The sequence below is a fragment of the Silurus meridionalis genome, chromosome 20 (assembly GCF_014805685.1).
Source record: "Silurus meridionalis isolate SWU-2019-XX chromosome 20, ASM1480568v1, whole genome shotgun sequence".
NCBI classification, from domain to species: domain Eukaryota; kingdom Metazoa; phylum Chordata; class Actinopteri; order Siluriformes; family Siluridae; genus Silurus; species Silurus meridionalis.
Window position 1 is genome coordinate 11,677,215 of NC_060903.1, and position 13,008 is coordinate 11,690,222.

Here is a 13,008-nt window from a genome sequence, read left to right on the forward strand (position 1 = left end):
ACACGCCAGTTTGATTAGTCACGTCTACTACTTTGTATGGTGATTTTCAGTTTACTTGTTAATAAATCTAGTTGCTCTTAATACATTTTATTCTGAATTCAATTATCATGTATCATTACCAGCACAGATTATGGTTTTCCAATAAAGCAGTTAAGGTTGTTGTATAGGCATCTGTGTAGCCTTAAGAAACCACTTATCGGTGAGGCTAATCAGCAAAAAGGCTTCAATTTGCTAGGAAGCATAAAGATTTGACTCTGGAGCAATAGAAGAAGGTCATGTGGTCTGATGAGTCTAGATTTACCCTGTTCCAGAGTGATGAGCACATCAGGGTATGAAGAGAGGCAGAATAACTGATGCACCCATCATGCCTATTGCCTACTGTACAAGTCTATGGGGGCAGTGTTATGATCTGGGGTTGCTGCAGTTGGTCAGGTCTGGGTTCAGCAATGTTATCTGTCCAAAGAATGAGGTCAGCTGACTACCTGAATATACTGAATGACCGGGTTATTCCACCAATGGATTTTTTTCTTCCCTGATGGTATGGGTATATTCCAAGATGAGGAACTCAAATTGTGAAAGGAGTGGTTCAGGGAGCATGAGGCAGTATTTTCACACATGGATCAGCCACCACAGAGTCCTGACCTTAACCCCATTAAGTATCTTTGGTATGTGCTTTGGGTCCAACTCTCCTATCATCAGTACAAGATCTTGGTGAAAAATTACTGCAACTCTGGACGAGAATAAATGTTGTGACATTCCAGAAGCTTTTCGATACAATTTTAATGGGGAATGCATGCCGTAATCAAAGCTAAAGACGGTCCAACGAAATATTAGTGTGTCGTGGTTTTTTTTTTTTTTTTTTGGATGGGGAGTGTATCTAAAGTCTAAGTGCAGTAGCCCAAAATGCAAATTATTTTAAAGTTTGAAATTCTTTATTATGAAAATGAAAGGTCATATAACATTTAATTATTGAGCCAGTGGACACAACCTTCTGTGTGGAGCTTGTAGTTGTTCAGCCCTGAAGACCAATTGAGCTCTTTTCTTTCCTCTGTAGGGTTCTGACGATGCCTTGGTAAAAATCTGGTCCTCTTTTGATGGGAGGCTTCACTCCACTCTGCGGGGACATCATGCTGAGATCTCTGACCTTGCTGTCAACATGGAGAACACCCTCATTGCAGCGGGTAGTTGCGACAAAACCATCCGTGTCTGGTGCCTTCGTACCTGTGCCCCAGTAGCAGTGCTGCAGGGTCACAGTGGATCTATTACCTCTTTACAGGTATTCTACCCTACTGTTTTCTACTGCATTATTTAATAGACTTGATTTGACCCATATGTCTTGTTTCTTTAGTTTTCTCCATTTGCCAAGGGCTTCAAAAGGTTCATGGTCTCTACAGGAACTGATGCAACTGTCTGCTTCTGGCAGTGGGATGTAAAAAACACCAATTTCACGTAAGTGTAATTTTTTTTTTCCTTGCAATTGTAAGATTGTATTTTGTTTGTTTATATTTTGCATGTGTATTTTTAGGCAGAGCTTTATAGTGCTTACAAAGTAATACAAATATAGAATATTTATAGACCATTAACTGGCTGCGGGTTAAACAGAGCACCAAGTAACACTGCTGAACAGAAAAACGGCCTGTAATTTAGTGACATTTATCTTTATTTTAAGTGCCATTGTGGCTTCTGAGAAAGATTCTTGTTGTGACTCGTAGCATAAAGTTTATTGATAATGAAAAGGATAAAGTGTAATAACACAACATATCTTATTTGCAGCTATGGACTCATCACTAATGATTAAAAAGATATTTTGTTATTGTCATCCAGTAACACTAGTTGCTTATCCAGGCCAAGAATTTTGGTGTAGCTTAATCTGTTAGTTGAATGCCGCTGCAATATAGAATGTTCTGTTTAATTCTGTTCTCTCTCTATATTTGTTAGTGATCGTCCGCTGAAATTCACAGAAAGACCAAGACCTGGTGTTCAGATGGTGTGCTCCTCGTTCAGCCCAGGTAAAACTAAACAGCAGAGCACTCCTGGAAAATAACTAGTATGGCTGCGAATTTTCCATTCAACCAAAAAGGAGCCACACCTATTTGCAGAGACAGGAGGTTTCAGGAACAGATTTTATAGCCATTGGACAAGATTGTATTACATGTAATTTGGGAGAAGTTTCCTTTCCATTTACTTCAAAATGCCACACAATGAACACCTGGTGTTCTTATGTATAAACATTTCCAGTTGTTCTAGGAAAATATATTCAGGGTGGATAATTTCTTTATTTGTTTGGTTTTATTTTAATTAAATTTTAAAATGTTAAAGCATTAAAGCAAATTTATATTAAACATTCAGAATCTCAGTAGCGTCAACTAATTAACAATGCTGACTTTAGTTAAAATGACTTTAATGCAACTAATATAATTGTTCTAATCTCATACAGGAGGCATGTTCCTAGCCACAGGGAGCACTGATGATGTTATCAGGATATACTACATGGGCAGTGGCAGTCCGGAAAAAATAGCAGAGCTTAATTCACACACGGTTAGAGCTTATTTTTTTTATTTTTTTATACATCAATTGCATCCTATTTGCATAAACCTAAGGTAACTGAGTGTGCTGCTAATTTTGACATGTTTTTGTTTTTAGGACAAAGTTGACAGCATCCAGTTCTGCAACACAGGAGAGAGGTATGTTTAATATGAGGAGAATTGTCCTATTTTCAGTCAGATTTCTGAAGATCATTTCATGGTTCTGTTGAATGCATGTGGAATGTTCAGAATGTTGTCTGATTTCAGCTAGACCTCGGAACATACTAAAGTTTCTAATTATTCCCCATCTTGCCTTAATTCCAACAATTAGTGGTATACATTTTATTTTGCTGGTAATGTCATGTGTGTTTTGTTTCTTTTAGTTTTCTGTGGATCCTAAACCAGCCAATAATTGTTAGATTGAAATAGATTGGGTAGATTCTTAGCTACACATCAACAAAATTGCAGAATTACTAAACTTCCCGAATGGCCATTAAAAAACAAAAAAAACAATACACGTAGCAGTGCACTTGTTAGTAAAATGTACTGGATTTATAGTCATGCTTAAAGATTGTCTAAAAGCATATTTAACCGTGTATCATGTTCTCTCTCAGGTTTGTAAGTGGCAGCCGTGATGGTACTGCTCGCATCTGGAAGCTGCATCAGAGACATCAGTGGAGAAGCATTTTACTGGAGATGTCTGCCACTTTACCAGGGTATGACTCCCCGGAGTCACAATTTCATTCTATAATTTTTGATTTGACTTTATCATGAATATTGTGTGCTAGAAATGTTTGTCATTTCTTGAAAATGTGTGTAGAGCTGATTATTCAAGGGTTTTTCATACAGTTTATTAAAATGTGTTAAATATTTTTAATAAGACAAATCAGAACGAAAGTCTGTTTTGTGTTAATGTAGTCAATTAAAAACAATCTTTGTAGTTGTTTCTTGAATTTTGGCCTTTCTATATAAGCTTTATCACTGCTATTTTAATCTGCGCTAATTACAGAACTGTGCCTGCGGAAGAAGAGGGTTTCTTTAAACCCAAGGTCACCATGGTGTCGTGGGATCGACATGACAATACCGTTATCACAGCTGTCAACAATCATCTCCTCAAAGTGTGGAACTCCTACACAGGGCAGCTTTTACATGTGTTGAAGGTAAAAAAAAAAATCCAAATAAAACACTACAGAGTTTATATTCAATATTGGGGTTTGTTTAAAAGAGTGTTTTTAATTGTTTGTTTTAATCATGAATTCATTTTATTAAAATTAGACTTAAGAGTATCCAGTCCATGTTTCAATTTTACGTTGTATATGCGTCAAAAAATAATTTATTTCACTGTTAGTGAATCTAACATGCAACCAAATACAATGGCTGTATGATTAGTATGAAAAAATGTAGTTTGTTACTTGGATTATTTATGATTTGTGTCACTATGGTCCAAAAACAAAAGAAATGAGAGAGTTATTGAGACTGATGTTTGAGTAGCCCACTGCTGTAGGACAAACTGTGACGTTTTTCATACTTCTCAGGGTCATGAGGCAGAGGTGTTTGTGCTGGAACCACACCCATATGATCCCCGTGTCATGCTGTCTGCAGGTCATGATGGCAACATTTTCATATGGGACCTTATAAGAGGCACAAAGACTCATCACTACTTCAACATGGTACAGTATTCTGAGACTGTTAGGCAATTTACAAAAAAGGAAAAAAAGGAAAGGAGGTTTACTCTGATGGTACCCATGAAAATGATAGCAGAAAAATATTTAATGTATTGAATTGCAAACAAACGGTAGCATATTAGTAGCATCTGCTACACAACTTTCTGTATATTCATGTGTGCTGTTCTTTCTTCTATACTTAATTTAATTTAAACTATTTATTATGCTGGTTGGTTTTTAGAAGAGACAGATATGGCTGGACACAAAATGTAATCCCTAATTTAATAGTTTTATATTTTTTGTGTGTGTAGATTGAAGGTCAGGGACATGGTGCTGTTTTTGACTGCAAGTTCACCCCTGATGGTCATCGTTTTGCCTGTACAGACTCTCATGGTCACCTGGTCATTTTTGGTTTTGGAAGTTCCAAGCCATATGAAAAGGTTTACCTTCATCTATTTATATTAATCATGCTGAATAATATATTAAATAGTGAAACATGCCTTTGTTGCTATGGAATAAACAATGGCTAATTTTATCTTTAATTTAATATATGAATATTAATCAATTAATTAATTTCATACTTATTTAAATTAATAATGAAAAAAAATATAAGAAAATATATCATTTATATTCTAGATAGATAGCAGTCTTATTGTTGAACTTTGTCGTATCTGAACATTGACATGAAGTACTAGCATAAGGGCATGCCACTATGATACCATTAAAATCCACCTGTTTCATGGGATGAACTGATGTGAAAACGATTATAGGTATACATTTTGTCGGAAATAATAACAGCGTCGACCGACTTGCACTGACTGCAATATGTTTTGTTATTTTTGAGTAATCAGTATGCAGTTTGTATAGCAGTATAGATTTACTGTTCTCTGAAAATAACTCAACATACAGCCAGTATTGTCTAAATAGCTGGGAACAAAGGTGAGTATACCCTGAGTTATACCAGCTGTACGTCACTTAACCATGCAAAACCACATGTCTCTGTTTTTGTCTGCTTGACAGGGCCATACAAATGTGTATCTTGTTTTAGAGCAGTTAAACTTTGGGGCTTTGAGTACAATTCTCTCCTACTGACCACTGGATGTTCAACATGGCACCTCATGGCATAGACTTTCTGAGGGTTTGAGAATTAAAATTTTGCTGTCCACAAAGATGGCAGCGGAAACTGAGTTAGAGTGCAGTGACCAGGGTCGTACAGAGGTTTTCCAAGATGGTTTCCACATGAAACAGGCTTTGGAAGGTTTGATCAAAGTATTTGAGTCCTCATGCTGTACGTGAGGTGCAGAAGCTGGCTTCTAAATACAGACACACGAGTGCAGCCAGTATTGCTTTAGAGGTTGCAGAAGCTAAAGATCCACTTGTTGTTGCTCAGACCATACGCCGCACACTTCAAGTCAGTTTACATGGCTGTCATTCCGAAAAGGAAGCCTCTTCTGAAGCTGTTTCAAAGAAACCCCAAGAAATTGTGTCTTGCCTACAGTCAAGCATGATGGTGGTAACATCATGGTCTGGGGCTGCATGAGACATACAAACATGGATGTACAGCATGTATTGTGACATTCTAAAGCAGAACATTATGCCCTGCCTTTAGAAACTGAGCCGAATGGCAATTTTACAACATAATAACGACCCCAAACACAACGCCAGGATGAAGCTGAGGAAGAATACATTAATTTTTATTCGTATAGCGCTTTTAATTCAATTCAATTCATTTTTATTTGTATAGCGCTTTTAATTCAATTCAATTCATTTTTATTTGTATAGCGCTTTTAACAATGAACATTGCCTCAAAGCAGCTTTACACAGATAATGTGGTGATTAAACATAAATATGTTCTTTGTAAGTATGTTTGTCCCTGATGAGCAACTGTGGCAAGGAAAAACTCCCCGAGATGGCATAAGGAAGAAACCTTGAGAGGAACCAGACTCGAGGGAACCCATCCTCATCTGGGTTGCACCAAATGTCCATTTGAAGCAGATATACAATGTTGTGGGGTACAGTGATGATGATCAGAAGCAAACTGCACTCCCGAGTCAGTGCAGCAGACCGCCGACACCAACTACAGTCCAATCCGTCCTCAAAGCACCCATTCTACTCCGGAATTAAGAGACCGTCCCGAGCTGCACAGAAGTGTGAAGATCCAAGGAGGGGAGAGGGGCAGGAACACTTTTAATAATGAACATTGTCTCAAAGCAGCTTCACACAGATAATATGGTAAAAAGAATGAATAAGATGTTCTTTACAAGTGTAAGTTTGTCCCTGATGAACAAGCCGGTGGCGACTGTGGCAAGGAAAAACTCCCCGAGATGGCATAAGGAGGAAACCTGGAGAGGAACCAGACTCAACAGGGAACCCATTATCATCCGGGTTGCACCGAACATCCATTTATTACAGATAAACGATGTTGCGGATTGCAGTGATGGTTATCAAAATCAAACTGTAGTCCTGAGTCACTGTACCAGACTGTTGACATTAACTACAGTCTAAATCCATCCTCAAAGCTCCCGTTCTTACTCCGGAATTTTATGGATCCCCAGGGCGTTGATGAGAAACCATCCGCTGCTGTTTAGAGTGGCCTTCAATTGAAGAAAATGCTATTCAGAGGCAGGCCGGGATATAGTGGGCAGATCCGAGGAGGGAAGTGGGGCAGGAACAGTGGACACTAGAACCTCAGGAGTATGTTTTAATGTTAGGGACACTGATGAATGAATGTGATGGAGTGGCCAAGTATGTCTCCAGACCTCAACCCTATTGAGCACCTGTGTGTCGTCCTTAAGAGGAAGGTGAAGTGCCAGGTGTCTAACATCCAGCAGCTCTGTGATTCTATCATTGAAAGAGTGGAAGGGGATCCCATCAACAACCTGTGCAACTCTGGTGAATTCCATACCCAGGAGGATTAAGGCAGTGTTAGATAACATTGGTACTCACACAAAATATTGCCACTTTGGACACAATTTTGACATGTTCACTTGGGGTGCACTCACTTTTGTTGCCAGCTATTAAGACAGTAATTGCTGTCTGTAATTTTATATGTAATTAATCCATATGCAGATCCCATTGTGTTCTGGTTAATTATTTTTTGCTACGGTTTGCATATGATGGTGTGTTCTTAATGACAGCTTTCCTGAAATTATATCCTATTCCTAACATAAGATATTAGTTACAGCATCGTGTATCACAACATATCGTTTCGCAACCAGATACCAGATTCTTGTGGGTTCACAGCTCTAGTTACATGATTCTCTTTTGATATTACTTGCAGCTTCCAGAGCAGGTGTTTTTCCACACTGACTACCGTCCATTGATCCGGGATTCCAACGGGTATGTACTGGATGAGCAGACACAACAGGCACCTCACCTAATGCCCCCACCCTTTCTTGTGGATGTCGACGGGAATCCTCATCCTCCCAGATATCAGAGACTTGTGCCAGGGAGGGAGAATTTCACAGATGAGCACCTGGTTCCTCAACTTGGATATGTTGCCACAAGTAACAGATCTTTTTGCTTTTAGATGTCACTCTTTACTTCTGTGTTTTAATATTTTTATGCTATCTTACATTTTTACCAATTTAACTAAATATGAAAGCAGTACTGGTGGTTTAGGTTCTTCATTAAGGAGTGTGAGTTTAGTTGCATATTTGTATTTATCTTCCGAGACAGTCCTGCTAGAGAATAGACCCTACAATGGGAAATGTCTAGTTAATGTTGCCCTTGTTCTCGTAGTGAACCATTACTCAACATATATATTTATGTACTTTACATATATTTATGTACTGTAGGTGATGGGGAGGTGGTGGAGCAGGTGATCAGCCAACAGCCAGCTGAGAGTGAGGACCATCAGGCACGCCGTAGTCTCTTAGATGATGCCATACGTCAGCTTCAGGAACAACAGGACCAGAATGCTCGGAGGCAGCAGGGCACTCCAAGAAGAGGTGCATATTGCACATTTTCAAACATTTTGCATGAGATATTTAGCATTAAATATTAATCTTACTTTTACTTATATTTAGCTTTATGCAAATTGGTTCTTTTCTATGCAGTTGTGGTGTTTGCTTGTGTGTCATTGGCCACCTTCTGTGTTTTTCTGCATAGTGTCTTTGGGAGAGCGGATGGAGGTGCAGTCTCCACCTAATGTGGGGCTCAGACGCAGCGGGCAAGTGGAGGGAGTGCGTCAGATGCATCAAAATGCACCACGCAGCCAGATGGCCACGGAAAGGGACTTGCAGGCATGGCGGCGCAGGGTGGTGGTGCCTGAACTTACTGTCAGTGCATTTGAGTAAGTCTTTTCAAACATCTGACTTTGGTAGTGATCTGTAGATTAAAAAAATTTATTAAATAACTTATTGTAATGTCTGCTTATGCCTGCAACATCTATTTACAATTACCGTAATTTCTGGACTATAAAGCGCACCCATATATAACCCACTGAATTTGACAAATATTTTCATTTTTAACATAAATAAGCCGTCTACACTAATGTACTTTACACAGGCTTTAATGAAAGACATGTTACACACGGTGAAACGGGTGAAATATGTTGCGCTTCCTTTAGGAGCATAGCTGTATTTTGGGAATAGCATGCCACTGCATTTTTCCAGTATTACTGCGTGTGTTCAAGACGAGGATTATGTCCTTATTATTTTCTGATGCTGATTTTAAAGTTTCTTTGACTAACCCTTAACGCTGTTGCCAAGAAAAATAAAAAAGCACGAGTTTTGGAAACTTGTCTGTGCTTATATGATTTCTGTTGCAACTGGAGTTAGCGAGCTCTCCCTTCACCCAGACTCAACACGTTACAACGGCTTGTATCTAAACAGTAGCTGACCAAAGTCATTGTTCACTGTCTTCCTCCTTCCTTTCACAACTATTTCTCTCTCGATGCCGTGCAGCTCAGAACACAGGGGAGGTGCGTGTTTTTTTTTTCTTTTCTTTTTTTCTTTTTTCTTCTTCCGGCCGTTCGGAAATTTAATTGGTCTAATGTTATGTCGCTCAGTTTTTTGGCTTAAAGTTTGTGAAACCGGGAAAAACCCAGGAAAAATTCATAAATTAGCCGCTTCGTTGTTTAAGCCGCGGGGTTCAAAGCGTAGGGAAAAAAGTAGCGGCGTATAATCCGAAAAATACGGTATATCATTTGACAGATGCCCTTATCCAAAGAGTACAAAATTGCTTTGAAGTCTCTATCAATTAATAAATGAACGCTGGTTAATTAGATTGCCAACTTTAGGATACCACTAGGCCGTAACACTTTTGTTTGTTGTACTATAATTTCTCCCAACAAACAGGGAAAATAAGTGCTAGTTTATGTGTTAAAGGAAGAGGTAAGTCTTCACCAATTGTTGGAAGAGAGCTAGTGACTTAGGGGAAGTTATAACACCACCTCAGTACCAGAACGGAAAAGAGTCTTGTGTATACCATCTCCAGTGTTCTTACTCAGAGAGTTGGTGGGAGTCGAGCAGTGCTGGATATCAGAGAGTGTGGTGCAGTGGAAGGGGTGACTCTTATTTGAGTAATAAGAGCTTTAAACTAAGAGGGTGCTGGTCTCTCTTACCTCAAAGCTCTTAGTTTTTCCCTTATTGGATAATTAGAGGATAAGTTAAAGTGGGTGTTTAATAGATGCAAGCTACCAAAAAAAAAAAACTTAAACATGTATTACTGCTGATTATAGATCGGCACTAGGTCTATTGTGGTTTCATGCGCCTGCTTAATGCCACAAATGTAAATTTAGCTGAAGACCCTCAGCTCAAACCAAGCTTGGGCATTTTTTAGACGTGTGTGTGTATGTATATGTATATGTGTATGTGTGTATATATATATATATATATATATAAAATATACACATACAGTACAGACCAAAAGTTTGGACACACCTTCTCATTCAAAGAGTTTTCTTTATTTTCATGACTATGAAAATTGTAGAGTCACACTGAAGGTATCAAAACTATGAATTAACACGTGGAATTATATACATAACAAAAAAATGTGAAACAACTGAAAATATGTCATATTGTAGGTTCTTCAAAGTAGCCACCTTTGCTTAGATTACTGCTTTGCACACTCTTGGCATTCTCTTGATGCCTACTTTGAAGAACCTACAATATGACATATTTTCAGTTCACTTTTTTGTTATGTATATAATTCCACATGTGTTAATTCATAGTTTTGATGCCTTCAGTGTGACTCACAATTTTCATAGTCATGAAAATAAAGAAAACTCTGAATAAGAAGGTGTCCAAACTTTGGTCTGTACTGTGTGTGTGTGTGTGTGTGTGTGTGTGTGTGTGTGTGTGTGTGTGTGTGTGTGTGTGTGTGTATATATATATATATATATATATATATATATATATATATATATATATATATATATATATATATATATATATATATAATGAGAATGTGCATGCACGTGTTTTTGAAGGTTTTTTTTACACAACAGCGTTGCCGCGATTTGTTTGATGAAGGCATGCTATAAAAATACATACAGTACATGTTTATCTGTCAGAATCCACCTGCCACACCCCTTCGCCCCTTCAGCGTGTCAGGTGCTTTCTCGGCCGCTTTCTCTGAAGCTCCGGCTTCAATCGCGCACATATGGTGCTCGTTTAGCATCATCACCAGCTCCTATTTAAACTTCCACACTCTCACTGTCCGTTATTGTTGGTATATGTTGGTTCACGGCGGTCGTTGTTATCACTCATGTGTATCCCGGTACGTGTCTTCCCACCGGCACTCTCTCAACAGCTGCTCTTTTCTTCCCAAAGCGCACCGCGGATTCCCCCCCGATCCTGCCGGTGTTCATTCGATGCTTTTGCTGCTCATCACACGTTCCGCGCCGCCAAGTGCGGCTTTCGCCTCCCGTTCATCGCATAACATTTAACAACAAAAGACATATGTTTACTAACTAACAGCAGAGATTCACCAGTATACAATACAACACCTGTAGCAGCTGTAAGCCTTGATTTTTCCGCCACTTCCGCGAGTTCTTCTTCTGCGTTGGAATTTTGTGTACTAGACCTTTACAAATTTTAGTTCAGTGCTTGTGATCTAACTCCTGGGGGTGGAAATTCAGACTAAAAAAGATTTTGTCCAGGAACCATAGCAATGACACTATAATGATACTCTTTTGCAGGGATCAGGAGTCATTCAGAATCGCTAAGGGAGAGGAAGAAATTCTCCTTTATAATGCCAAGAAGCGCCGAATTGCACATGGCACCTTTCGGGTAAACCTTTTTTCCCTAGTATGTTCAATAGTAAGGATTTTTTTTTTTTTAGTAGTAATTTTATGACTAGTTTTGCATTTTTTTTTTTTCTTTACATATTTCTCAGTTTCTTATAAAGGAATATAAAGTATTTATTAAATAAGCTTTGAGCACGTAGTACTTTAGAAACAACTGTTTTATTTATGTAGAGTCTCCTCTTTTTTTTTTTTTTTTTGCCGTGTTCACTAGAAATGAACTAAGATTTACCTCATTTGAATAAAAATGTTTGAAGTCTGTCATCTGGCCTGATTTACACCAATTATATTTCCTTACTGTTTGTGTAAGCAGGATGACTCTGATGATGAAGCAGTGTGCACCAAGCGTGCACAGCCACGCAAACGGCACCGCAATTTGGAGAGTAACGTTGAGAGTCTGATTGAGTTTTCCTGTGAGGAAGGAGAGGAGACTGCTTCTTCTGAGGTAAAGATTTTTTTTATCTGTTGATATTGTTTTTCTGTTTGTGATATGTGTTTATTGCTCATGGTGACATTTGTACATTTAGGAGAATGAAATTGACGCTAGCGAAGTAGACTCATCAAATGAAGAGGAAGAAGAGGAGTGGAATAGTGACAGCTCAAGGTACAAACCCATAACTCAAAAGAATTGTTTGCCTCAGGGTGATGTTATCTTCCATAGTCAACATTTTCTGTCATTATTGGTACTCAGGGATGAGTAAAAAACATAGTCCTTCAAGTATATTTCAGGGAATCTAGTATTTAATTGTACTTTCTGATGTGATTTTAATTGATTCTGCATGCTATTATTTGAAGTCATTCTTCCAGCGAGCATTCTGATTGGACAGCTGATGCTGGAATCACTGCGCAGGCGGCTATGTCCTCCCGAAGACGTGCTCGTAGGCAGATTAGCAGTTCTGATGATGATGATAATGAGGCGGAGGATGAGGAGGAGGAGGAAGAGGAGGAGCAGGAAGAAGACAAAGCTGCAGAAGATGAGCAAACTGAACAAACACAGGATGAGGATGCGCAGTCCTCTTCACCTGAAAAATCGAAGAAAAAAGTTAAAAGCAAAACACCAAAGGTAAGTGACCTTGAAGAAACAACAGTGTTCTTTAACTGGTGTTCACAGGCTATGCCAGAAAGGAATTCTAGCTAACCAGTACTTACGGATACACCAAGCTTAGCAAGTTGTGATTGCCACCTTACAAAGTAAAACAGCCAGCACTGTAGCATTATAATTAGGAAACCAGTCCGAATTATAATTCAAGTTGTAAGATTTTAGTTATGTGTTTAGACCCCTTCCTGTCATTTTATTTAATAATATTAAAAAAATCTTTAAATAGGGCTGCTGCAATCGATTATTTTAGTAATCGAGTATTCTAATGACTATTACATTGATTAATCGAATAATGGGATAATTACTTTTTTATTATTTTTTTTAAATTAAAGAGCAATACTAAATAAGAGAGAGAAAATAAGACGGGTGTCTTAAAATTAACAAGTAATTTGTTTTTCTTTTTAGAAAAACGTACATTTTTGTTGCTGAAATTGCGTGAAAGAACATCAGTTAAAACTAAACCCATTTAGT

At 38.3% G+C, this 13,008-nt stretch overlaps 1 protein-coding gene across 4 annotated transcripts in view; it reads left to right on the forward strand.

Moving 5' to 3' along the window:
- Positions 1 to 13,008, forward strand: part of brwd1 (bromodomain and WD repeat domain containing 1) — a 38,411-nt gene that overhangs the window by 10,874 nt on the left and 14,529 nt on the right. For all 4 annotated transcript variants that reach the window (XM_046876935.1, XM_046876938.1, XM_046876937.1 and 1 more), the window contains exons 9-24: positions 1,055 to 1,276; positions 1,349 to 1,449; positions 1,939 to 2,009; positions 2,438 to 2,538; positions 2,644 to 2,684; positions 3,140 to 3,241; positions 3,535 to 3,685; positions 4,061 to 4,195; positions 4,501 to 4,629; positions 7,470 to 7,695; positions 7,987 to 8,139; positions 8,300 to 8,483; positions 11,334 to 11,424; positions 11,752 to 11,883; positions 11,966 to 12,042; positions 12,234 to 12,501. In XM_046876935.1, the coding sequence (XP_046732891.1) occupies positions 1,055 to 1,276; positions 1,349 to 1,449; positions 1,939 to 2,009; positions 2,438 to 2,538; positions 2,644 to 2,684; positions 3,140 to 3,241; positions 3,535 to 3,685; positions 4,061 to 4,195; positions 4,501 to 4,629; positions 7,470 to 7,695; positions 7,987 to 8,139; positions 8,300 to 8,483; positions 11,334 to 11,424; positions 11,752 to 11,883; positions 11,966 to 12,042; positions 12,234 to 12,501 (2,184 nt within the window). The remainder of the gene's footprint in view (positions 1 to 1,054; positions 1,277 to 1,348; positions 1,450 to 1,938; positions 2,010 to 2,437; positions 2,539 to 2,643; positions 2,685 to 3,139; positions 3,242 to 3,534; positions 3,686 to 4,060; positions 4,196 to 4,500; positions 4,630 to 7,469; positions 7,696 to 7,986; positions 8,140 to 8,299; positions 8,484 to 11,333; positions 11,425 to 11,751; positions 11,884 to 11,965; positions 12,043 to 12,233; positions 12,502 to 13,008) is intronic.